We start from the raw sequence: 25,067 nt of genomic DNA on the forward strand, positions 1-25,067 counted from the left end.
CCCCACGGTCTCGGCGTCCCGCCCACTCCCACCTGGGGATTCAACCACAGTAGGAAACGTGCACAAGTCCGCAGGCTTTGCACATGCATGGAGGCAGAGGAAGAAACATCCCTTAGGATCTAGTAGGGGGTCTTCCTGCCTTCACACCATCGCAACCACTGCTGCCTCCTCCCAACACTGCAGGAGCTCCAGTGCACGCTGAGGTGCTCCTCCTCCATGGACGATAGCCTCATGCCTCAGCAGTCCTCCCCAAGGCACGGGCACCCCTTTCCAGCATCCAGGGGTTGGTGTGGGCATTGATTTCCCTCGCAGGAGCATACTCCCTTCATGTGACTCTCCACCACTTTGGCCTCGGGAACAGAACTGGGGGGAGGGCAGAACCTAGTAGAAATTCTTTTTAATACCTGTGCCAGCCTGGCAGCTGAGGCTATAATGGACGGGCAAGAGGCCAGTCTGATGGCCAGCACCATGTGGCTTGTGCCCAGGGCCAGATTGGGGCGGGAAGTAGTGGGCCAGTTGCCCAGACACTCCACCCTCCAAAATGCCATGCAATCTGTGAGTGGAAAGAGACAGAAAGAAGGTCTCAGATAGATAAAGACAAGGACATCCCCTGAGACCAGACTAAGCTAATCTCTGTCCCCATCTTGGCCCCTCAACAGCCACTCCCTCCTCCACAACTCTGACCCAGATACAAAGGGAAGTCACCCAGTACTGACAGGAGGAAGCCAACCCATTGTTTCTTTTTGAGTATAACCAACCCAGGGGCACCTGGGGTGGCTCAGTCAGTTGGACATGGGACTCTTGATTTTGGCTCAGGTAGGTCATGATCTCTTAGTTTGCGAGATGGAGACCTAGTTGGGCCCTGTGCTGGCAGCACAGAGCCTGCTTAGGATTCTCTCTCTCCCTTTCTCTCTGCCCCTTCCCTGCTCACGCTCTCTGTCTCAAAATAAATAAATAAACTTAAAAAAAAAACCTTCTATATTAAAAAAAAAAAAAAGTATAGCCAGCCCAACTTTAAACAACAGGAACTAGGAGGTTTGGGGTATAACTAGAAAAGAGGAGAAAGATGATTCTTCAGTTAGGAGAGGGGCTGAGACTTGGCGGGGGGGGGGGGGGGGGGGGGGGGGGGGGGGGGGGGGGCGTTCCACGAATCTTTATGTGTGCTAATTAGAGTGCAAATGTTATGCACAATGCAAATGAACATCTATTGTCTTTACAATCCCAACCTGCTCCTGACGTTATTTACACACACACACACACACACACACACACACACACACACACACAGTCTTTACATACCTTACCTATGTTTGGCTCCTCTGTTTTTCCCAGCACCTAAATTTCTGAACCACCCTTCATTTTCTTTAAGACCAAGTTTGGAGCTACAGAAAGATGGCTGGAGGGGGGCACCTGGCTGGCTCAGTCAGTAGAGCATGAGACTCTTAATCTCGGGGTCATGAGTTCAAGCACTATGTTGGGTGTGGAGCCTACTTAAAATTTAATTTAAATTTAAAGTAAAAAAAAAAAGAAAAAGAGGGAGGGGAAGGTGGGTGATGGGTATTGAGGAGGGCACCTTTTGGGATGAGCACTGGGTGTTATATGGAAACCAATTTGACAATAAACTTCATATATTGAAAAAAAAAAAGAAAGAAAGAAAAAAAAAAAGAAAAAGAAAGATGGCTGGAAGGCTGAGCTCCAAGGTACAAGGAATGGCTTTCTGAAGACCAGGAAGTACTTCAGACCTTCTGTATCCAGAAGTACACGGTGTGGGGACGGTGAGGGAGAGGAAGGCAGGACCTTTTGACTTGTGCAGTCATTTTGATGCCTGTGGATGTGTGACCCTTAAAAAGTTCAACTTTTAGCTTTTGAAGCAAATTGTCATTTAAGTCACTTACTACCTGCACCGGAGTCCCTTGTCCCATCTCTAACCCAGGGAGAAGGAAGAGTCATGGCTGATCCCAGGTTCCTGACTATGCTGACAGTGTTTCATCCTTGAGATGGAGACCTTGGTGGGAGGTTTTAGGGTGGCTCTGGGTGGGATTGGGATGGGGGAGGTTGGTCCTCTACTTCTGGATACAGGAGGTCTGAAGTACTTCTGGTCTTTAAATTAAATATTTCTGAACCTTGGTTTCTTCAATGATTTAAATCACATAGTAATAATATGTATTACTATTATTACAATACCACTTCATTGGATTGGTCATGAGGATCAAAGGAGTCCAAGAATAAAAGCCTTTGGTAGCAGAGAGCTGCAAATGTCATTGGCTATTATTCCAACAGGTGACATATAATGCTTATTTAAAAATCTGTTGAATACAGGCGCCTGGCTGGCTCAGTCAGTAGAGCATGCGACTCTTGATCTCAGGGTGGTGAGTTCGAGCCCCACATTGGGCGTGGAGCATACTTAAAAAATAAATAATAAAGAAATAAAGATAATAAAATTTAAAAATTAAGGGGCACCTGGGTGGCTCAGTCAGTTAAAGGCTCAACTCTTGATGTGGGCTCAGGTCTCTTGCGAATCGCGAAATCGAGCCCACATTGGGCTCTGTGCTGACCATGCAGAGCCTGCTTGGGATTCTCTCTCTCTGCCCTTCCCCTGCTCATGCTCCCTCTCATTCAAAAATAAGTAAATAAACTTTAAAAAATAGTAAATAATGAATTAAAAATAATAAAAATAAAAACAGATTTTTTAAAACTCTGATGAATAAACAGAGGGAGGAGTACTCAGAGACATATCTTGCTCCCTACCAGAGGAAGGACCAAGGCAATCCGAACACTGTGAGATTAGAGTGGGTCTGTGGATCCGTGGAGTGAAGCAGGAGCTGTGAGACCTGAGTATTAGTGAGAACCCTAAACCACCCTTCCACCCAGTCTGAGGAAAATGGAGCCAAAGAACTAAGAAGACAAAAGAAAATGAGGCAGAGGCCCTAAAGAAAAGTCTAAAAGAATCAAACTTTGCCCTGAAATTATTTAAACGTTTTCCTTACTGTTGTGGACTGACTCTGTCCACCCAGAATTCATATGTTGAAGCCCTAAAACACAAGGTGATGGGATTTGGAGATGGGCTTTGGGGAGGTAATGAGGGTTAGATGAGGTCTGAGGGTGGGGCCATCGTGATGAAATTGGTGCCCTTACAAGCAGAGACCAGAGATGTTGTTTTTTTCTGTGTCCTCCTTGACAGGACACAAGTGTCCACAGGCCAAGAAGAGCGTCCTCATCAGGACCCCAATCAGCCAGCACCTTGATTTGGGGCTTTCTTCCCAACATCTAGAAATGTGAGAAATAAATTCCTGTCGTTTGTGCCACCCAGTCTATGATATTTTGTGATGGCAGCCTGAGCCGACTGTGACACCCACTTCCCACAGAGTCCGCAGTTTGGAAACACTAGTAACAGCCTACAATATCTGATACACCAGCTGCTTCTGTATGTTTGTAAGGCACCCAGCAGAGCTCCTGGCACATGGCGGGCACACAGTAAATACTAGCTGTTGTGATTTTCTGAGAAAGCATCCTGTTATATTGGAAAAGGTATGGGTATCAGAGTAAGACTGTTCCAAGACACCTTGAGCAAGTTACTCTTAGAGCTTCAGTTTCTTCATCTGTCAAATTTGCTAGCACCTTCCATGGTTGTTTTGATGGTTCAGTGTGTTGAAAGAGCCCTCTCCACACCTTAGGCACTCAGCTCGTGGTAGCTCCTGAAAACCTTCCAAGAGTCCAAGAGTCTAAGACCAGCTTCCATTCACCATTTATTATGTATCAGGCGCTGGACTAAATGAAGCAGTACTGGAGTCAGGACTTTTACGAAAGAGAAAAGAGGCTTTAATCTTCCGGAAGATAGGATTCATTTTGCAGCAGCTCCTTCCACAGCCTCTAGAGAGACTGTCAAAGTCATGCCAATCTTCCCCCAGCCCCCGGCAGGAGTTCACTTATATTCTAACACCACCAACAGTCCCATGACCTCACAACCTCACTCAGAAAGTATTCTTCATGGGGCGCCTCGGTAGCTCAGTCGGTTAAGTGTCTGACTTATGCTCAGGTCATGATCTCATGGTTTGTGAGTTCAAGCCCCACATCGGACTCTGTGTTGACAGCTCGGAGCCTGGAACCTGCTTCGGATTCTGTGTCTCCCCCTCTCTCTGCCCCTCCCATGCTCATGCTCTGTCTCCCTCTGTCTCTCAATAATAAATAAAGGTTTAAAAAAAATGTAAAAAAAGAAACTATTCCTCAACTCTTGTCACTTCCACTGGTCTTTACAGTATTAATTTCCTTATTTAAAAAAAAAATCATCTGGGGAGCCTGGGTGGCTCAGTCTATTAAGCATCAGACTTTGGCTCAGGTCATGATGGCTCAGGTCGTGATCTCAAGGTTCTTGAGTTGAAGCCCCACGTCAGGTTCTGTGTTGACAGCTCAGAGCCTGGAGCCTGCTTCGGATTCTGTGTCTCCCCCTCTCTCCACCCCTCCCCTGCCCGCACTCTCTCCCTCGCAAAAGTAAATAAACATTTAAAAAATCCTCTGTGACTAACTTCCTATTCCTGATGGGAATCAAATTCAAACCTCTTAACCTGATGTATTGGTTAGGAAAACATTAACTACTATAAAACATAAAGCCCAAAATGTTAGTGTTATAACAAATAGAAATTGATTTATTGGTCAACTGAAGTCCAAACGCATGCTCCCGATGAGCAGGGAGTTTGCTGCCAAGTGGTGATTCAGGGAATTAGGTTCCTTCTATCTTCCTTCCATGTGGCCCTACCATCTTTAACATTTGGCCTTCAAAGTCACTGTGCTTAAGGTCATATACATCAAACCACAAAGGAAACAAAATGAAGGATCTCCCTTGGGAGACTTCATGGGCCAAGCCTGGAAATGGAACACATTACTTAAAAGGAAACTGAAAAATGTGGTCCAGCTGTGTGTCCAAGAAAAAGAAAGAGATTCTGATAAATACATGTCTGTCTCTGCCTCACCTAGCATTCAAGATTCTCCACACTCTGACTTAAACTTACCTTTCAAACTTGATACCTTTATATAGTTATGACTATTGGTCAGCTTTGCTGCATTAACAACCAAACCCAAACTCTCAGTAGCTCACAGCAACAAAGGTTTATTTATGACTTATGTTCATGCAGGCTGTGGGCAGGCTACAGCTCTGCTCCATGGGGCTTCTCATTTCAGGACCCAGGCAAAAGGAATAATTCTCACGTGGAATATACCCATGCTAGTGGCAGAGAAGAAAGTGGAAACTCACATGCACAAACACGGCATCGGTTATCTCTGTTCACATCCCATTGCCAAAATATGAAACATGATCAAGTCCAAAGTCGATGAAATGAGACATGTATACTCCTTCTACAGGAGGTACTTCAAGTCACATAGCAATGGGCAAGGGGGGAGAAAGTAAATAATTTCAAACAATAAGTCAATCTATTATTACTGCCATCTTCCACCTAGGGTACATGATAGACATTACTAGTCAATCCTAGCACTCTTTCCTCAGAATCCTTCTCAACACACTTCAGACAGTCGTTGCCAATAATCTGAGTCTGGAAAAAAAGAAAGCTGAAATTTATATGCTGTTCTTATATGACCTCCTGGGCTCCAGTAAACATTACAAATACCCACTTCTGAATCTTTGCTTCAGGCTGGAATAAGCTTAGCCTTCTTAGACCTTGTCCTGCCAGGCTATCCAAATCCAATCCATCCTTCAAATATCTATATTTTATATTCATTCTTTCCACAAAAGAATACCTAGCATAGTATCTCGAACACATATCTGTTGAGTGAACCTGTTTCACATCCCCTGTGTCTTGCACATAAATGCTCCCTTGATTAATTAATAGCACTGTGCCTTAGAACAATGGGAGTTAGTATCACATACCAGCAGTTTCTGGGGTGGGAGCCTAGTATACTCCGCTTGTGTTTGAATCCTGATTCCGCCACTTACTAGTTAGATTATGTCAGGTAAGTCATTTTAATTGTGCCTCAATCCTTATCATATATAAAATGAGAATAATACTAGGGTTTTCTATATAAGCCTGTTATATTAAATAGAAAAATTCTTGGCAAAAACACATTGTAAGCACCAAAAAAAAAAAAGTGGAAAATGTTATTTTTTTAGCTCCACTGAGACTGAGGGTTTTTTTTTCCAAGCTTTTATTCTTGGTGGAAGACAAAAACCAAGAACACTGGAGACCTGGATCACCCCACTCTTAACCCACCCCAGGACCTTGAGCCAGCTCCTCAGCCAGCAGCTATTCCCTAACTCATAAATCCTGACTAATGACACAGACATGTCACCTTAATGTTTGTGAAGCCCAGTGACTTATTGTTAAGTGCTTGGAGATCTTCAGATGAAAGGCACCCAAGGGCAGCCACCAGACACCCTATTCAGCCATAAAAGCAAAATACTACCAAAAAACTTGGAAAAGGCAGAGGCTCCGTAACTTAGTGAGCAGAGTATTAAAGCAGGCACTCTGGAAGAGCAAATCAATCCTTAGACTGTAATCCCTGAACACCGAGACCCGGAGAGAGATCATTTTGAATGCCTCAGACTACCTGGAGGCTCCTGGACGGTGCGGGAAGGGGGAGGCAGAAGGATGCCCAAGTCTTTAATTCGACTTAGGTTGTGGGAGGAGTGTTACTCTTTCACCTCTCCTAAATAAAAACAGAAGCAATAACATGTATTGTTATATTAATTCATTAAAAGGCTTGGGCAAACCGGCCCCCTCTAAGTGGCTTGTTTGTGAGTTCTGACCAGTCCTGAATTATGTCAGCCTCCCCTTTCAACTTCATCCTTCCTTCACCTCCCCATTACCACCACCTCAGCCAATGGATCTTCTTCCTAGACCCACAGACCACTCTAGGGAGAGCCCAGTCCAGGTGTGTGAGTATTGACAGGCCCCCTGGCCCTGAAATCCTCAAGTGGGGGGGGGGGGGATGAGGGGGGAAATAGCGGTGCACAGTACACAGGTTTTACAGGGGCTGTCCCCGAGGTTAAAGCAAAGAAGAAACTGCCACCTCAGCCAGTAGCTCCCTGTCCCTAAATAGTAGGCAGCCCGTGATGCAGCGGCAAGAGCACTTCACTTGGAGTCTTGGAGCCCTGGAATTCTACCATCGCATAGCTTTGATACTTTAGACCGGTTCCTTAAACATTCTGGGCTTTGGTTTCTTCATCCGTAAAGTGTGGATAACCATACTATCTATCCCACAGCCCGTCGTGAAAAGCAAACATGAGGGTGCAACGCAACGCGTCGTACCCTGTGAAGCATAAAACAGGAGACGTTAGAGCCCCAACTCCTCCCCACCCCCTAACCCACAACGCACGTTACAGACCAGCAGTCACCACCAATACAGCCGGGCCCCTCCTAAGGAATCATGGGCCGTGAAGTCCTTTGGTGGCCACACCCTCGTTTGCAGTCATGGAAGTGGGAACTACGCCTCCCAGGATGCCGTGGTGAGGCCGCCCCCGCGACCGCCCTCTGCTCCGCCCTCCTCTTGCACAGCTTCCTGGGATGTGTAGTTCCATATCCAAGCCGGCTCGCCGACAAAAGAGGGCAGAGAAACCACAAACCCCAGAAGTCCTCACGTCCACTTTTCTCCCTCCCCCTCCAGGAGTCGGAGTGCTGTTTTTGTTGTTGGTGGAAGGTGAGGGAACAGCTGATCCGTGTGTGGGGTAAGAAACTTGGCCTAATTTGGGGGCGATCTAATGCGGGGGTCACCCCCAATTTCCAGTCTGTGAAAGGATAATCTAAGGGAACTGTGGAAGGGGGATGCAGGAGCGTTTGGGTTTTAACACTTTCCGTACTGGAAAAGCCACCCCTTCTGTTTTGAGAGTTCTTGGTCTCGAGGGGGCTCTGATCAGGGGTGCGCCCCCTCACTGTTCTCCCCTTCCCCTCAGTTCTTCTCTATAAAGCTTGTTACTCCTAAGGTAGTTGGGAGACACTGAATTATTTACTCATTCTCTCCCACGCAAGACTTGAGCCTCACAAACCTTCTCTTTCTCCTTACCCTCCCGCCCCAATCCAAAGGCCTTTTACTACGCCGAGTCCCGGGAGGGAAGCCTTACAAGTGGCAGAATGTTAAGGAACTCTTAGAGGCCTACAGAGTTGAGGGGTGGGAGTCCCCCCACCCGCGCGAACGCTTGAATCTAGCTACACACATACACTTTAGGTGCCCAGAGCTTTGTTTCAGGTCTGGTGAATGTTTCCAGCTGTTAAGGATTTTATTTGTGGGGAGTATTTGGGATTCCACAGGCTTAGATCTGTGGGGGATGATGCATCCCCCATTTTAAAAGCCGGAAGAATTGTATTTGGAGAAAACATGGACGAATTTTAACGAGGGATTTTTCAGCGATGAAATCCCAAAGAAACCTCTTGTCCCCAGTTCAATCCGTATTTTGGAAGGAGAAGTTGCTTCTTTTTGTAGAGCTGGCCCACCTTTCCTTCTCTACTGAATTCCTGTTGTTTTTAAAGTTGCTAGCTCCAGACTTCAGCCTCGCGTGGGTTTGTGATGTTTGGGGGTGTGCCCATGACTATTGGCCATGGCTGATTGGACACCATCCTCTGTGGTTGACACAGGATGAAGATTAGTGGGATGGAGAGGAGCGATGACGAGAGCCATCTCACAGCCCTGGGCTGAGGAGTTGTGTTGATTATTGTTGTTGTTCCTCACTCCATCCCCGTGTTTCCTAATTAACTCTCCCCACCCTAACTTGGAACACCCCTCCCTGTCAATCCCATCTTATAGCATGCCTCCAACTACACATCCAGGCACTTGGAATTGAGGCCAAAGGGGGCAGAGAGAAAACACTACAGCTGGGTTAACATAGTCAAACCAGTAGGTTTCTAGTTCTGTTCCTGGCGAGACCTGAAGAAAAGAACGTTAGGTTATTTTTGAATTAATCCTCCCTTCTTTCAACATCATATATATATTTCCCCTTCTTAGGGCCCCTTACTTCCTACCTTCCAATCTATCCCCTATCCAGGGGTGGGACTTTTCCTGGCTCCAGGCTCCCACATTCCGTCTCCCCACACCACCACGTTCCTGCTGAATGTTTCACCCCACCCTTGAAGCAGCCGCCTCCAGAATTCTTGACTTCCTGAAGTTGAGAGGCAAAACCTGTCTTTCCTTATATCCTCTCTTTCCATTTGTCTTTGAATGAGAGCAGAAGTGGTTTTTTGTTTTGTTTTGTTTTGTTTTGTTTTTTAATTCATGAGGGTAGACAACTTGGAGAGGGGAGAGAACTGGGACCTCGGGGGCCTGAGGATCGGGCTGTTGGTCCCCGCCTCCAGCCATATTCCTGCTTTGAAGACTCAGTCATTACTTTCAGAGAGTGTTCAGGTGTCATAAGCTACTCCTGGGTACAGCTGGAGTGGGCAAGGAGACCTGCTCGGAATGAGGGGGCCCCACACGTCAGTTGGATTTTGAATTCAAGAGCCAAAAAGATAAGCGGGATGGGATGGGGAGGTGGAGGCTGAAGAATTTGGAATGTTCAAGTATGTTAAGAGGTGGGAAAGGAGGAACTGAGTGGGTAGAGCCTGGGATACTGAGACTTGGTCAATGGGACTGTGAAAGGGGAGCAGAAATGAGAGAGATCTTAACTCTAGGAAGAGTCTGTGACTCAGAGAGGGTACGATGTGAGACAGAATGGGGACTGACTCAGAAGGTCAGACCTGTGTCCTGGAGACTAAAAGTGATACCTCTAGAGGGTCCTGTAGCCCTTAGGGGCTAGGAACGAAATATACCTCCATCTCTGGGTATAGTGGCAGGAGCTGTGAGTGGGTGGGGATGGAGTTGGGGAGAAGAAGAGATGCATGGGAGAGGTTTTAGGATATTAACCCTTTATTTCATAGGAGGGCAGATACCTTGAGGGCAAGATGGAAGAATCATCACTAAGCCGGGCACCTTCCCGGGGTGGAGTCAACTTTCTGAATGTAGCCCGGACCTACATCCCCAACACCAAGGTGGAATGTCACTATACCCTTCCCCCAGGCGCCGTGCCCAGCGCCAGCGACTGGATTGGCATCTTCAAGGTATCCCCAAAACCCCTTTTGGCTCAGATTTGTGAGCCATGGGTTGGTTGGAATCAGGGGAATGACTTAGTCCTTGGGTTCTCAACCACATGTTGATAGAGAAGAAGGGCAGAGATGTCACAGGTGACAGAAGCCATCTGTGTAAGCCAAGGCTCATCTCCTCCCCATCTTAGCCCTGCCCTCTCCTGCCACAAAGGATCCCTCCACTTTCCCGGTCTGTCATCATCCTTGTCACTGTAACAGCATCCTAGCCCCCATTCAGTCCCTCAGCCCTTTCTGCCATCCCTAGCTCACAGTTCCATCACCATACCTCTCTCCCACCATGGGCCTTCACAGGTGGAGGCTGCCTGTGTTCGGGATTACCACACTTTTGTGTGGTCTTCGGTGCCTGAAAGTGCAACCGATGGTTCCCCAGTCCACGCCAGTGTCCAGTTCCAAGGTACGAGGGAACATGGAAGGTCTGGGAGGAAGGAACCTAGGGGATAGAGGTTTGGAGGAAGATAGTGGGCTCAGAAACCAAAGTTAGGCACAGACAACAAGAAAAAATAAGTACAAATAAATAAAATAAGAACTATATCCAATAGGGCTCAGCAGACATAGAATTGTGGGATTATTACAGAATCAGGGACTTAGAGATAGAAGGACCTGTCAAGGGCCAGTAATCCTGCCACTTACCGCCAAAAAAGAGGAAGTCCTCTCAGGGAACTAGGGGTAGGAAGGAGGGAAAGGTAGTGTCATAAATTGAGAAGAAGGTAGTCATTAGATTCTGAAAGACCTAGGCTCAAATCTCAACTCTAATACAAGCTATCAGACCTTGGACAAATTACTTAATTTCCCTGTCTCTGTTATATTAACAGTAAAAGGGGATGCATGGCTTATAGGCACAATATGAAGGTTTAAAGTGATACAGGTAAAGGGTTAGCATAGTGCCTGGTTCAGGGTGGCCACTCAGTAAGTGATAACTAACATTATTATTATTATTATTATTATTATTATTATTAGGGAAGGTAGGCTTGGGAAAGAGAGGAAGGACAGGCCTAGGCAGAAAGGAGGAAGAAGAGTATCTCAGGGAACATAAATAGCCCATCGGAGGTAAAGAGGAAAGAAAACAGTATGTGGAACAGGGAACAAGGGACTGGAACCAAGGACAGTGGGTGATAAGACACATCAAGGTGGGGGCGGCTGGATGGCTCAGTCAATGAGCATCCGACTCTTGATTTCAGATCAGGTCATGATCCCGGGGGTCGTGGGATCAAGCCCCACATAGGATTCTGTGCTGGGTGTGGAGCCTGCTCCCTCTCTCCCCATCTGGTGCTCACTCTGTCTATATATATATATAATTAAAAAAAAAAAGACGTCAAGGAAAAGGAAGACTGCCAGGCACTTGAGGGCCTGGGATCATATTAGGGTCCTGGGTCCATTCCTCTTCCCACAGCCAGCTACCTGCCCAAACCTGGAGCCCAGCTCTACCAGTTCCGGTATGTGAACCGCCAGGGCCGGGTATGTGGGCAGAGCCCCCCTTTCCAGTTCCGAGAGCCAAGGCCCATGGACGAACTGGTGACCCTAGAGGAGGCCGATGGCGGCTCTGACATCCTGCTGGTCGTCCCCAAGGCCACTGTGCTGCAGGTGAGACAGAGCAACAGAGCTGCTCCCAGGCAGCGGAGTGGGAGGGGCAGGGGAGGGAGAGGGCTGCATGGCAAGGGACTGCTTCTCACTTTACCTTCCCCTGGGCTGTGGCCTCAACTGAGTACCTCACCAGGACTTACACAGTCTTGCCATTAAGAAAGTCTTGATCTAACATAGACACAAACATGTAGGGCAGGAAAGCAAGCTACCCACAGGCACATATCACTCAAGATTTCATAAGTACTTTTCAAACATTCCTTCTCCCAAGTGCTACATCCTGTCCTAGGCCCTAGAGGATGATCCAAAGGGTAGAGGGAGGCCACTCCAGGGAAGGAATGTTCAGAGGAAGGGGAGTATGAGACCCACTTCCAGGACAGGTGAGCAGTGAGAGCAGGTGGTAGGGCCCCACACCTACACGGTCCAATACAGAAAGCTCTTGAACAGTTGAAATGTGACTGGTCCAAATTGAGATGTACTGTATGGGGAACATACACAAAGGATTTTGAAGACTTAGTGTTAAAAAAAAAAGTAAAAGATCTCAGTGGTTTTTTATATTGGTCACATGTTGAAATGATAATACTTTGGATACGCTGAGTTGGATAAAATACCATTAAAACAAATTTCACCTGTTTCTTGTTACTTTTTTGAGTATTTACTAGGAAGTTTAAAAAACTATATATGTGGCTTGTATTTTTCTATGGGACCAAATAGAGAAGAGTTAGAGAGTGGCGGCAGATGTTGGCAAGGACTTCCTGAAGGAAGATCAGGGATAGGGAAACTGGGGAGGAAGTACACTCCCCAGACAAGAGGACAGACTTGAGGAAGTGCTCAGAGGGTGAGAATGGGTACCTGATCTGTGATTTAGATAAACTCTTGCCTTCTAGAACCCTCTAAACACACGGGATCAGCACAAGAATAGGAAGATGTCTAAATCTTACATAAGTCAGAGATGTGTGAGCTCCTACCCTGTGTTCTGGGTTTTTTTTTATATTAAGTTTTTATTTTGATTCTAATGTAGTTAACATACAGTGTTTTGGTAGTTTCAGATGTACAATAGAGTGATTCTCCAGTTCCATATATATTAATCAGTACTCATGATAAGTGTATTCTTTAATCTTTATCGCCCATTTCACCCATCCCCTTACCTACCTCCCCTCTGGTAACCATCAGTTTATTCTCTATAGTAGAGAGTCTGTTTCTTGGTTTATATCCCTTTTTTTCCTTTGCTCATTTGTTTTGTTTCTTAAATTCCACATTTAAGTGAAATCATAGGGTATTGGTCTTTCTCTGACTGATTTCACTTAGCATTACACTCTCTAGCTTCATCCATGTTGTTACAAATGGCAAGATTTCATTCCTTTTCATGGCCGAGTAATATTTCATTGTGTATATATGTACCACATCTTCTTTTTTTGTTCTTCAGTCGATGGACCCTTGGGCTGCTTCCATAATTTGGCTATTGTAGATAATGCTGCTATAAACATTGGGGTGCATGTATCCCTTTGAATTAGTGTTTCATATATTTAAAAAAATTTTTTTTGCTGTTTTTTTTGAGAGAGAGAGAGCACGAGGCAGGGAGGGGCAGAGAGAGAGGGAGACGCAGAATCTGAAACATGCTACAGGCTCTGAGCTGTCAGCACAGAGCCCGACACGGGGCCCAAACCCACAGACTGGGAGATCATGACCTGAGCCGAAGTCAGATGCTTAACTGACTGAGCCACCCGAGCGCCCCTAGTGTTTTCGTATTTTGGGGTAAATACCCAGTAGTGCGATTACTGGACTGTAGGGTAGTTCTATTTTTAACTTTGTGAGGAATCTCCACACCATTTTCCACAGTGGCTGCACCAGTTTGCATTCCCACCATTGGTGCACAACGACTCCTTTTTCTCCACATCCTCGCCAACACTTGTTGTTCCTTGTGTTTTTGATATTAGCCACTCTGACAGGTGTGAGGTGGTATCTCATTGTGGTTTTGATTTGCATTTCCCTGATGATGAGTGATGTTGAGCACCTTTTCCTGTGTCTGTTGGCCATCTGGATATTTTCCATGTTCTGTTTTTACGTTTGTTATTCTCATTATAATTACCTTTCAAAAATCTAGGCTAAGAGATCACTTTCCAAATGAGGACAGAGACTCAGAGAAGTTATGTAACTCATTCAAAGTGACATAGCTAGCAGGGCACCTGGGTGGCTCAGTTGGTTGAGCGCCTGACTTTGGCTCAGGTTATGATCTCACAGGTCGTGGGTTTGAGTCCTGCGTCAGGCTCTGTGCTGACAGCTCAGAGCCTGGTATCTGCTTCAGATTCTGTGTCTCCCTCTCTCTGCCCCTCTCCCACTCGCATTCTGTCTCTCTCAAAAATAAGTAAATATTTAAAAAAAAAAAAATAACAGAGCTAGCAAAAATTATATTGGAGATTTAAACCTACCTCTGTCAGGTTCCAGAATAGAGAAGGTAAAATTCAGGGAGGGAGCCATTCCTTTTGTTTATGTGGATCGAGAAAGACTTCTTCCAAGAGCGTCGAGAGCTGGTGCGCCTGACTGGTGGTGGCAGGATTCAGTAACACACAAGCCTCCCCTTACTCAGCTCTTTATAGCTTGTACCGATGTAACCTCCCGGCCCCGAATGCACCTGCAGCGTGATGGGGACGGGACTTTCACGAGCACACCCCCCTCCTCATCCTGCTCCCTGTAGAACCAGCTGGATGAGAGCCAGCAAGAGAGAAATGACCTGATGCAGCTGAAGCTGCAGCTGGAGGGACAGGTGACGGAGCTGAGGAGTCAAGTACAGGAGCTCGAGACGGCTCTGGCAACAGCCAGGCAGGAGCATGCGGAGCTGATGGAGCAGTACAAGGTGGGAGTTGGGCCAGGTGGGGCACGGGGCCTGGCTGCTCACCCAGGGTCCAAAGTCTGAACCCAGCGAAGATGGGAAAGGCAAGATGTCAGTGGGCTTTTAAGATGGTTCCGGTATCAAAAACATAGCTTTAAGGGGTAACAAGTAGGATTAAACTTGACATGACAGGAGACACATCCCCAAATGTAACGACACTCAGTTCTTTGCACACAGCAGTGCTGGGGGACGGGGGGATGTGGCCATATTCGCCAGTAAGGGAATGCTCTCTGGCAGTTTCTTTTTCAAGGAAGGTGACAGGGTAGGAAGGTGAGAACAGGCTAACTCCCGTGTGCTCCTCCCAAGCCCTTGTTCTGTGCTTTGAGAGGTGAGTCTCAACTTCATTCTTCTGGGGGGAACCTCGATTCCAGGGGCTTTCCCGGTCCCACGGGGAGCTCACAGAAGAGAGGGACATCCTGAGCCGGCAACAGGGAGACCATGTGGCACGCATCCTGGAGCTAGAAGATGACATCCAGGCCATCAGTGAGAAAGTGCTGACAAAGGAGGTGGAGCTGGACAGGTGAGGGCGTCCCCTCTACCCCCATCACTTCCCTTCATTTCCTGTCACCCCCAGACTCCGGCCTCCTGCTTCAGACAGGCAAACCTGCACTCTGTCTGGTGTGGTTCTTTCCCCTTTCAGACTCAGGGTATTCCACTTCCCCGGCTTTTCTTTCCTGCCTAGCTCTCCTCCATCTTTCCTAAGCCTATTCTGTATTCCTCACCTTCAGAAGTAATCATAGTTACTATTTATGCTGCAGCAAAGGCTAAGCAGGAGCTAGGAGTGGAGGATTTGGAAGAAAAGAGTGGATAGAACAGTCAAGACAAGATAAGAGAGGATGGATTTCAGATTTTATCACAGCAAAGAAGATGAGACTCCGTTCTCACTGTTAGGAAATGTCTGAACCGGTGATCCAGGAATGTTACGGGATCTCTCCTCTGAAAAAAAAGGTATAAGTCATAGAATCTTAGCCCTCAGAGGACTGTCAGGTAATTGAGAAGGTCACTACCTCAGAAGGCAGCCTCTTTCAATATCAGACAGCTGTCACTTTTGTATCTCTTGTATTGAACTAAACACCTCCCTTCTGTAACTTGCCTCCATTAGTGCTGGTTTAGACCTCTGGGGTTGCACAGGATGAATTTCTTTCCTCTACCAGACAACTGTCGTTTTTACCAAATGGCACAAACACTGACCACTTCCCGTGTCTGTCCGTCACATTTTCGCCAGGAGAAACACTCTAGTTCTTTCTTTCATCAAATCATGTAATTAAGTCTCTTTCATTCGGCACCAGTAGATTTTATGTATATTTTTAAACTCCTTAAAGGAAAGAGGCATTCTAGCCAAGGTCCAGAGTAAAAAAGTGAGTTACTCCCTGAGGCTTCTCCAGTGTAGGATATGTTAGTCTTGCCCTACGGAGATAGTAAATGTCTAGGTTCTAAATCATGGAATAGAAAAGCAGGGATCAGACAGAGCATCTGGAAAAGATTAGGGACTGTCTAGCCCAGGGGTCAGTAAACCTATGGCCCATGTGCCAGATCTAGCCTGGCCACCTGTTATTGTACAGTCTGTGAGTTTAAATGGTTTTAATGATGAATTAACGGTTAAACGAAAGAAGAAAAATATTTTGTGATGTGAAAATTATCTGAAATGCAAATGTCAGTGTTCATAAATAAAGTTTTATTGGAACAGCCGCGCTTATTCATTTACACGTCTGTGGTGCTTTCACACTACAGTGGCAGAAATGAATAGTTACCACAGAATCCTCATGGCCTGCAAAGCCTGAAGTATTTATTATCAGGCCCTTTACAGAAAAAGTCTTCCAACTTCTGATCTAGATCCAAAGTTTATAATTGATCGTGGCTGTCCCTTGTCTAAAAAAAGACTGGATTCTGGTCTCTTGATTGAATGCAAACAACTAGGAAGGCGTCAGCAGAACATTCCTTAAAATGACACATAAAGAGAACAAACTGTTTATTTCTAGATTGTGCTCTAGAACCAGGAATCTTGGATACTCAGGGCTTCCAGCGAGATCACCTTGGTCTGGGGATTTGGGCATCCCAGAGACAATAGGAGGTGTGGGCCCAGAGGGGCACCAGAAAAAGTGCTAAAGACAAAAGCCCACGTCCTTCGTATCTTCTGTGGTGACCAGCCGGGTTATCTGATGTTCCATGTCCCCACGTACAGGGTGAGAGACACCGTGAAGGCCCTGACTCGGGAACAGGAGAAGCTTCTTGGTCAACTGAAAGAAGCACAGGCCGACAAGGAGCAGAGCGAGGTAGGGGCTCAGAGTCTGTTTGCTTTCTCAATTGTTCTTCCACTGCGTTGAGGCCCTTTTGAGTGCCGGGCACCAAAGCCAATAAAAAATGTAAAGAGGACATTGTACACACGCTCTCCTAGGAAACAAAATGTATACCCAAGTCAGGATTAGTCAAAGTGGAATATATTCAGCATCACCAGGGAAGAATAATAAAGTGTTAAGATGCTCCACAGAAGTGGACAAAAGCACGTCTTATTAGGGTCATTAGAAGGGGGCAGGGATGCCTGGCTGGCTCAGTCAGTAGAGCGTGTGACTCTTGATCTCAGGGTGTGAGTTCAAGCCCCACGTTGGGCATAGAGTGTACTGAAAAAAAAAAAAAAAGAGGGGCATAAAGTAGCCTAGTATTTTCCAGCTTTTTTAGCTCTCCTTTCCACCCCACAATAAAGTTTTACATCTTAGGTGGAACCTCATTGAATAGATAAAACCAATAGTTTATTACTATAAATTTATTTTTATAAATTCAAGTATTTATTTTCTTTAATGTTTATTTTTTTAATTTTTTTTGTTTACGTTTATTTATTTTTGAGACAGAGAGAGACAGAGCATGAACAGGGGAGGGTCAGAGAGAGGGAGACACAGAATCTGAAACAGGCTCCAGGCTCTGAGCTGTCAGCACAGAGCCCGATGCGGGGCTCAAACTCACAGACCGTGAGATCATGACCTGAGCCGAAGTCGGATGCCTAACCGACCGACCGAGCCACCCAGGCGCCCCAATGTTTATTTATTTTTGAGAGAGGGAGAGACAGAGCACGAGTGGGGGAGGGGCAGAGAGAGAGGGAGACAGAATCCAAAGCAGGATACTGGCTCTGAGCTGTCAGCACAGAGCCTGATGTGGGCTGAAACTCACAAGCCATGAGCTCATGACCTGAGCCAAAGTCAGATGCTCAACCCACTGAGCCACCCATGCACCCCAATTTTAAAAATTCAAATGTACAATGTTAACTTATAAGGTAACAAAAGTAATCAGGTAATTCTGATGGATGCCAAACCTTGAAATCAGAGGTTACAGATAACTATTCTGTCAGCATCAGCAGCTAATATATTTCCGTATTGAGTTTTGGTTGTACAATACTAAGAACACCTTGAGTCTCCAAATAAGTAAGTGCAAATGACGGCAATTTTTAAACTGTCCACCATGCCATCTCAGTTTGCTTTTCAAACAAAAAGAAAATCCAATAGGAACTTTATTCTGAGGTTTGTACAAAAAAATTAATTAACCTGAAAAAAAAGTGAATTAACTCAGAAGCACATGTCAGTGGATTGATGATCCCCGTTGTGTTAACTTGTGAGCTTGTATGTTGTTTTTCTCACATATTTTTTGAATTATTTAGAAGGAGCTCACATCACATATTCGCAGAATCTCTCAGCAGCTTCCTCCAAACCCTAGGCTTCCGTGGAAGGGTATTTGAAAGCCATTTGTTCAGCAGTAAAGAGTAGGTAGGATTTGAGTAGACAGAGATAAGAGGGAGGCCATTCTGGGAACTGAGAAAGACGCGTGCAAAGGCTGAGAGTCCAGAACACTCGGGGCACTTGAAAGTGTGGGTGGAGGGTTTGAGATGAGGCCCAGGTCAGACTGGAGAGGATCTGGAGTTAATCTTCCTTCTGTAAGCAAATGAGAGGCATCCATGATTTTCAAGGGGGTGACATGTACTTAGGCGGGACTTAACAGAAGATTAATGTGATTTCTTCCTGGGAGATGAACTAGTTATGAGATTATTCAATAATCCAAGTCAGAAATGACCAGATCCTGAGTCAACATGGTTGCTGTGATAGTAGAAAAGAGAAAATGGCTGTGAACAAGACAGAAGATGGAGAAGCAAAAGGCTTTTCTTGGGGTCACTAAGGAAAGAACAGAGCCAAGCCCAGCACCAAGGGATCCAGCCTGAGTGACTTAGGAAGTAGTCAGTAGCATGGGCAGAAATAAGAGTGGAAAGAAGTGGACTGGGAAATAGAATATGCTGAGTTTGAGGGCCTCATGGACATCCAGACTGAGTTTTGATCTAAAAGGAAGAGCAGAGGGGAGCCTGACTGGCTCAGTTGGTGGAGTAAGCTACTCTTGATCTTGGGGTTGTGAGTTCAAGCCCCATGTTAGGCGTAGAGGTTACCTAAAAAATCAATAAAACCTTCTTTAAAAAATTAATAATAATGAAAGGAAGAGCGGAGAAGCAGAAATGGTACATGGGATACCTAGATTCGTGTAAGACCCCATCAAGGCTGTGATGCCGGTACCTCATTATGGGAGCTGGAGACTGGATGTTCAGGCCTGAGTCGCTTTGAGCTGAGACCCCAAGAAGGGCTGACGAGAGCTGAATGCTTGAGTTTGTGTTAAATCTGGGAAGCGGAACCTTGATCTCTCTCATCACAGTGGTTCAGCCCCTGCCAGCCACCCCAAATACATATACCCCTTTCCTTACCTATTTTCCACCTTCCATCAGGCTGAGCTCCAAATGGCACAACAGGAGAACCGCCGCTTAAATCTGGAGCTGCAGGAAGCAAAGGGCCGGCAGGAGGAGCAGAGTGCCCAGGCCCAGCGACTGAAGGACAAGGTGGCCCAGATGAAGGACACCCTAGGCCAGGCCCAGCAGCGCGTGGTGAGTGAAGCCCCTAGGCAGTGGGAAGTAGAGGAAGTACCAAGGGCTAGCTAGGGAAAAGACATGGCTAAAGATTGAACAATATAAATCGTGAGCCTTGTTGCGGTGCGGGGTCAAAGGGACCCTAGTTACCTTCCTGGTTCGAGAATGACTCAGTGGGAGCCCTAATCTCCATCTCCTTCTTTCTCCTGAGGCTGAGCTGGAGCCCCTAAAGGAGCAGCTTCGAGGAGCCCAGGAGCTCGCAGCCTCAAGCCAGCAGAAAGCCGCCCTTCTTGGGGAGGAGTTGGCCAGCACAGCGGGAGCCAGGGACCGCACCATGGCGGAGCTACACCGCAGCCGCCTGGAAGTGGCTGGAGTCAATGGCAGGCTGGCTGAGCTCAGCCTGCACCTGAAGGAGGAAAAAAGCCAATGGAGCAAGGAGCGGGCAGGGCTGCTGCAGAGTATGGAGGTAGAGGGATGGGGGGGAACTGGCAGGCTCACAGCCACTGCCCCCACCTCCATGGAGTCAGATTCCCTGGGAAGGGAGACAGGGATGAGAAGCTTAGAGGACTCAGGAGTGGGGAGGGGCTCTGAGGGAGGTACAATTCACTGTCCAAGTATGACCCATCCGTAAGTAGGGTGTTCCAGTCCTGATCTTCGTAGCACCTTCCTCGGTTACCACCTTGATTAAGAAACGTTTACTGCCCTAGGCACCGGGCCCTGTCGTGATGCCCATTTCTGATCAGCAAGGCACCTTGCTGGCATGTCCCTTCCTTCATTGAGAAGTATCAGGAATGAGGAAGCCAAGAAGGGGAAATTGCTCCCAAAATACCCATTGAAATAAAGGAAAGGACACAGCGAGGGATGGGGCTGATGCCAGTGGCGTCCCTTTTCCTTCACCTTTCCCCTCCCACGTTCCTTTTCGGCCGCATCCCAGGCAGAGAAAGATAAGATCCTGAAGCTAAGTGCAGAGATACTTCGACTGGAAAAGGCAGTTCAGGACGAGAAGACCCAGAATCAAGTGTTCAAGACTGAACTAGCCCGGGAAAAGGATTCTAGCCTGGTGAGACGCCCAGCCACCCATGAGTCCTGGTCCTGTCACCTCCTGAGACATCAGTGGCCCTTCTCTCTGTCCTGGGTGTCAGCTCAGAAGTGCTGGGTGCTCACTTACATGTTGAATGGCATCTTACTTGCACACATCCCAGGTCTCATTGGGTTGAAATGTGCAATGTCCCTTTCTCTTCTCATGGCAAATACTCTGGGCCTCATAGCAATGACGTAAGGGAATTCTAGAATGCCCCGGCTGTGACCAGGGCCTCTGTATCCCAGCCAAAGGCAATCACCCAGGCCCACACTGGAGAGGCAGAGACTGGGACCCAGGCGACTGTCTCCTGTGGTCAAGACAAGGGACTCATCGAAGAAGAGTGTTGGGGCTTCCCCTGTGTGTGTCAGGGCAAGAGAGGGACAGGGGCACAGAGGAGCATGATTCTAGGTTGGTGGTTCCAGGTCGCAGAGCCTAGGTTCTTGGAGGTACATTCTAGGCTCCACATTCCCTCAGGTGCAGTTGTCAGAGAGCAAGCGGGAGCTCACAGAGCTGCGGTCAGCCCTGCGCGTGCTCCAGAAAGAGAAGGAACAGTTACAGGAGGAGAAGCAGGTGAGAACCTAGGACTCAGGCCCTTTGGATGCCAGAGCTGAGGATTCAGGGGGGAACCTCATGTCTTCTTGTCATCTCTTGGCTTAAGAACTGCTAACTCTAAGAGGGCCCGGAGGCTAAAAATGGGACGGTGGCTCCTCTCACTGATTGACTTGGCAGAACAGGGGAGGACTGTGGGAGCGAGGGAGGGATGTAAGAGGTGAAGGAGGGCTCCTGGGGGTGGGGGTGGGAGTGAGGCTCTCCTTTGAGCTGCCTCCCCACCCCACTCCTCCCCCACCACAGCCCACTTTGGGGAAGGCATCCAGTCCCGAAGAGCTCAGAGTTCCTCTTGGGTCAAGGAAGGCTCTGCAGCCAGCGGGGTTGGCGTCTTCCCAGCCTCTCTCACCTCTTTGCTCCCAACTCCAGGAACTGCTAGAGTACATGAGAAAGCTGGAGGCCCGCCTGGAGAAGGTGGCAGACGAGAAGTGGAACGAGGATGCTGTCACAGAGGACGAGGAGGCGGCTGTGGGCCCGAGTCTGTACACCCCCAGTCTTGTGACACCTCTTCCCCCGCCTGTTTCCCCGGCTTGGGGAAAGCTGCATGTGACCCCTCTGGGAGCTGCCTCTGCCCTCTGTGTTTTGCCTTTTTTCTTCCCAGACCCTGGCCCCTTTCTAGTTTAACCATATCCCTCATCCAAAGGGAGATAGCTGAGCCAAGCCTCTAACAATTCATCCCTCTCTGTCCTCTCCCTCACCGGCAGGCTGCCCAGCAGCTCTGACAGACTCAGAGGACGAGTCCCCAGAAGACATGAGGGTCCCTCCCTATGGCCTGTGTGAGCGTGGAGACACAGGCTCTTCTCCTGCTGGGCCACGAGAGTCTTCTCCCCTGGTCGTCATCAGCCAGCCGGCTCCCATCGCTCCCCACCTCTCAGGGCCAGCTGAAGAGAGTAGCTCTGACTCGGTGAGCTGTGTGTGGACGGGGGCGGTGGTGGGAGACAGAGCAAGGTTAGGGAGGAAGGGGCAGGTACGGCCACACCCAATGGCCCAGTGTCCGGAAAAGGAAGTGTTAATCTTAGCCGTACAGGGCTCTGCTTTCCCCTTGGGAGAGAGGAGGCAGGCCCAGCCTCTCTTCAGGGCCACTGCCCCAAAATCCAGTCCGACCCAGTAACCCCAATGCTGCCAGCCCCTGCCCCCCATACTCCTCCTCTTCTTACCCACTAGCCCCCATCAAAACTCCTGTCCTGCCTCACTCTTACTACAGCCCACAGTCTACCGTCTGGGCCTGGACTGCTCTTACCTCCCCCAGCATGCTGCTCCCCTATCTTGGGACGCTACCCCCAAACCCATCCCTATCTCTTTGGTACCCAGGAGGCCGAGGATGAGAAGTCAGTCCTCATGGCAGCTGTTCAGAGTGGTGGTGAGGAGGCCCACCTGCTGCTTCCTGAGCTGGGCAATGCCTTCTATGACGTGGCCAGGTGAGTGCAAAAGGGGGAGAACACGAGGAAGGTGGGAGCATGCCAGTGGAAAGGGCATCCGGGTGAACAGTCCCCATGCCCTTCCCCCAAGCTCCCTCTTCTTGGCCCCAGCCAAGAAGAAGAGACATAGGAGTGGTTGACACAGAAAACCACCCACCACCCCAAGTCCCAGGTGCCATCAGGTAATTCCTCCCCCCATCTTATCAATGCACACGTGCACTCAGAGGCCCTGCCTTTAACTGGCTTCTGTGTCGTTCTAGCACCATCTTCCGTGGAGCCCAAATAGCCCTGCATCCCCTCTCTCCTGCCCCTCCCCCTTCCCCAACCACCAGGTAGGTACCTAGGCTCTATCTGGGGAGGAAGGGAGGTGACCAGTGCCCCCAGGGATGGGAACAGAGAGAAGACTGGGATCCAGCATCTGACCACCCCTGAGATGTTGTCCTTCTCCCCTGACTTTCCTGGGAGACCCTTTGGGCAATGCAGCTGCAGGGGTGGGGGATTCAGGTATCAGATCGCCCCTTCTGCCTTCCCTTTTCTTTTGCAGGTCAAGAGGGGAAGGCAGGGGGAAGAGAGATTTTATCATCTAGCCCCCAGCTTTGCCTCAATGTGAGATGGGCTCAGGGCAGGGAGGGGGCGATGCTGTCATCCTTCTCGGCTGGAGCAGGAAGATGAAGGACGATGTCAGACTCATTTTCAGCCTCATTAGGCAGCAGACGGAGATGGAGGGAGGAGCGCAGGGGTGGGGGATGGGCTGTGCACCACTGCGGCGACCAGCGGGGACTAAAGAAGAGAGGGCCTGGAGAGCTGGGAAACTAAGGCTTCAGTAGTGTGGGGAGAACGATGCTGGGGGTGAGACTAGGAGAGAGCTGCCAGGAACAGGGTAATCTGGAAGGCCAGGTGCATGGGTCCCTGTCCCTGAGGTCCACAAGGCAAGAAGGCATCGGAGCACACTGACCCTCTCCTTCCCCTCTGTCTCCTTCAGTGGCTTTGCAGTGGGTCCCTTGTCAGAGGCCAGCACCGGGGGCCCTGCCACCCCCCCGTGGAAGGAGTGCCCTATTTGTAAGGAGCGCTTTCCGGCTGAGAGTGATAAGGATGCCCTGGAGGACCACATGGATGGACACTTCTTTTTCAGCACCCAGGACCCCTTTACCTTTGAGTGATCTCACTTCTCCTCAGTACATGCACAGATGCACTCACACACACACACACACACACACACACACACACACACTCATGCACAGACACACACACTCATGCACAGACACACACTTAGGTCTCAGGCCTCTCTTCCAACACACTGGGCTCCATGATATTCTGTTCCCTAAGAACCGCCCCTGCCTTTGAGCCATTTTCATCCCAAGCTCTCACCGGCATCCTCTCCTGCCTGGTTCTTTTGTCCAAGCAGGGGTCATTTTTGGAAGCAGTGGCTGACCTTACCCTCTAAAAGCGGTTTTGGATGAACCAGGATGGAGGAGAACTTCCCCAGGGGTAGGTTGCTTCTGTCACGGACACCAGCCACACACACACACACTCATACACACACACTCACACACACTCTCTGATGCCCCAAAGCCAATTCCCCGGGGCACCCCACCCTCTCTTATTGGGGGTCTTTGTTGGTTTATCTGAGTTTTCTCTGGGGCCTGCATGGAGGCAGCAGCATGGACATCACGGCCTCTTCAGGTCTCTTTCATTTCTGAGCTTCAGTGGTTCTTTCTGTTCCCCATTCCCTCCCCCCCATTGCTTTCTGCACCCCCACCCCAGCCTTTTCCACACCATTAGATATGAAATTTGGATGTTTCTTTTGTATTTTTGAGGTTTTCTGTACTCTTACCTCCTGCTCCACCCTGCCACCACCCCCCAGTGTCCTCACATGGAAAGAAATAATGCATTTGTGCCTTCTGTGAGGGATGGGGAGAACACAGGGTCCCAGGTGTCCCCGTTTCTCAGCCCTCCTCCCTCTCCAGGTTCCCCCTCCCCCCAGCAATAAGAGCTTTCCCTCATTATCCCTCCCCCGATCTGTAGTTTGGACAAATATATTTATATGATATGTATAACGATTCTAATAAAATGTGTTCTTACCATGAGGTGTGACTAGAGCAACGCAGGTCCAGACAGCTGGCTCATAGACCATAGTGGAGGGGAGGTGGGACGGAGGGGACTACCCCCTGCCTTCTTGGGGAGGGTGCCCAGCAGCGTCTCCTTGCTATGCCTCTTGGTGGGCAGAGGAGGAGGGAGGGATCTTTGTCTCGGGTTGTGGTGGGGCGGCTGGCTTGGAGAAGACTGCGGTGGGCGAGGGAGCAACGTATGGGTCCACGTGAGACAGGACTTCAGGATTTCAGTCCTGGGGTGGGCAAGGTGGAACCCAAGCTTCTGGGCCCAGGTGCATGTCTCAGAAGGCAGGGGAAGTTTCCACTGCACAGACCTTCAACCTCCATAGCAGCCATCACTGTACCGTGGGCCAAAGATGGGCATTACCCGTGTCAGGAGTTCACATCTTTGGGGAGCCACTTAGGTAAAAAAAATGCCC

At 48.5% G+C, this 25,067-nt stretch overlaps 1 protein-coding gene, 1 long non-coding RNA gene and 1 other non-coding gene across 6 annotated transcripts; 2 read left to right on the forward strand and 1 right to left on the reverse strand.

Moving 5' to 3' along the window:
• Window positions 1–7,572: 7,572 nt before the first annotated feature.
• CALCOCO1 (calcium binding and coiled-coil domain 1) lies at window positions 7,573–24,624 on the forward strand. 4 transcript variants are annotated; one of them, XM_019419574.2, is made up of 17 exons: window positions 7,573–7,672; window positions 9,855–10,031; window positions 10,368–10,470; window positions 11,467–11,657; window positions 14,350–14,508; window positions 14,916–15,064; window positions 16,727–16,817; window positions 19,295–19,450; window positions 19,644–19,898; window positions 20,367–20,492; window positions 20,988–21,083; window positions 21,489–21,597; window positions 21,824–22,023; window positions 22,431–22,537; window positions 22,798–22,869; window positions 23,082–23,143; window positions 23,520–23,709. In XM_019419574.2, exons 2-16 carry the CDS (start codon window positions 9,876–9,878, stop codon window positions 23,122–23,124), a joined length of 2,013 nt encoding a protein of 670 aa, XP_019275119.1. In that variant the 5' UTR covers window positions 7,573–7,672; window positions 9,855–9,875; the 3' UTR covers window positions 23,125–23,143; window positions 23,520–23,709. The 4 variants fall into 4 exon arrangements, with proteins under 4 accessions (XP_019275119.1, XP_019275116.1, XP_019275120.1 ...); XM_019419571.2 differs by lacking the exon at window positions 23,082–23,143 and having other exon boundaries at window positions 23,520–24,624; XM_019419575.2 differs by lacking the exon at window positions 22,798–22,869.
• On the reverse strand, window positions 16,199–20,696 carry LOC128774935 (uncharacterized). Its single transcript, XR_008419481.1, has 2 exons — window positions 20,601–20,696; window positions 16,199–16,935 (listed from the first exon to the last, which is right to left on the reverse strand). It is a non-coding gene; the product is annotated as an uncharacterized LOC128774935 (long non-coding RNA).
• Window positions 17,082–17,153, forward strand: TRNAK-CUU (transfer RNA lysine (anticodon CUU)). The gene has a single exon. It is a non-coding gene; the product is annotated as a tRNA-Lys (tRNA).
• Window positions 24,625–25,067: the final 443 nt, after the last annotated feature.

The sequence above is a fragment of the Panthera pardus genome, unplaced genomic scaffold (genome assembly GCF_024362965.1).
Source record: "Panthera pardus isolate Hobbes unplaced genomic scaffold, ASM2436296v1 HiC_scaffold_6, whole genome shotgun sequence".
Taxonomy (NCBI): domain Eukaryota; kingdom Metazoa; phylum Chordata; class Mammalia; order Carnivora; family Felidae; genus Panthera; species Panthera pardus.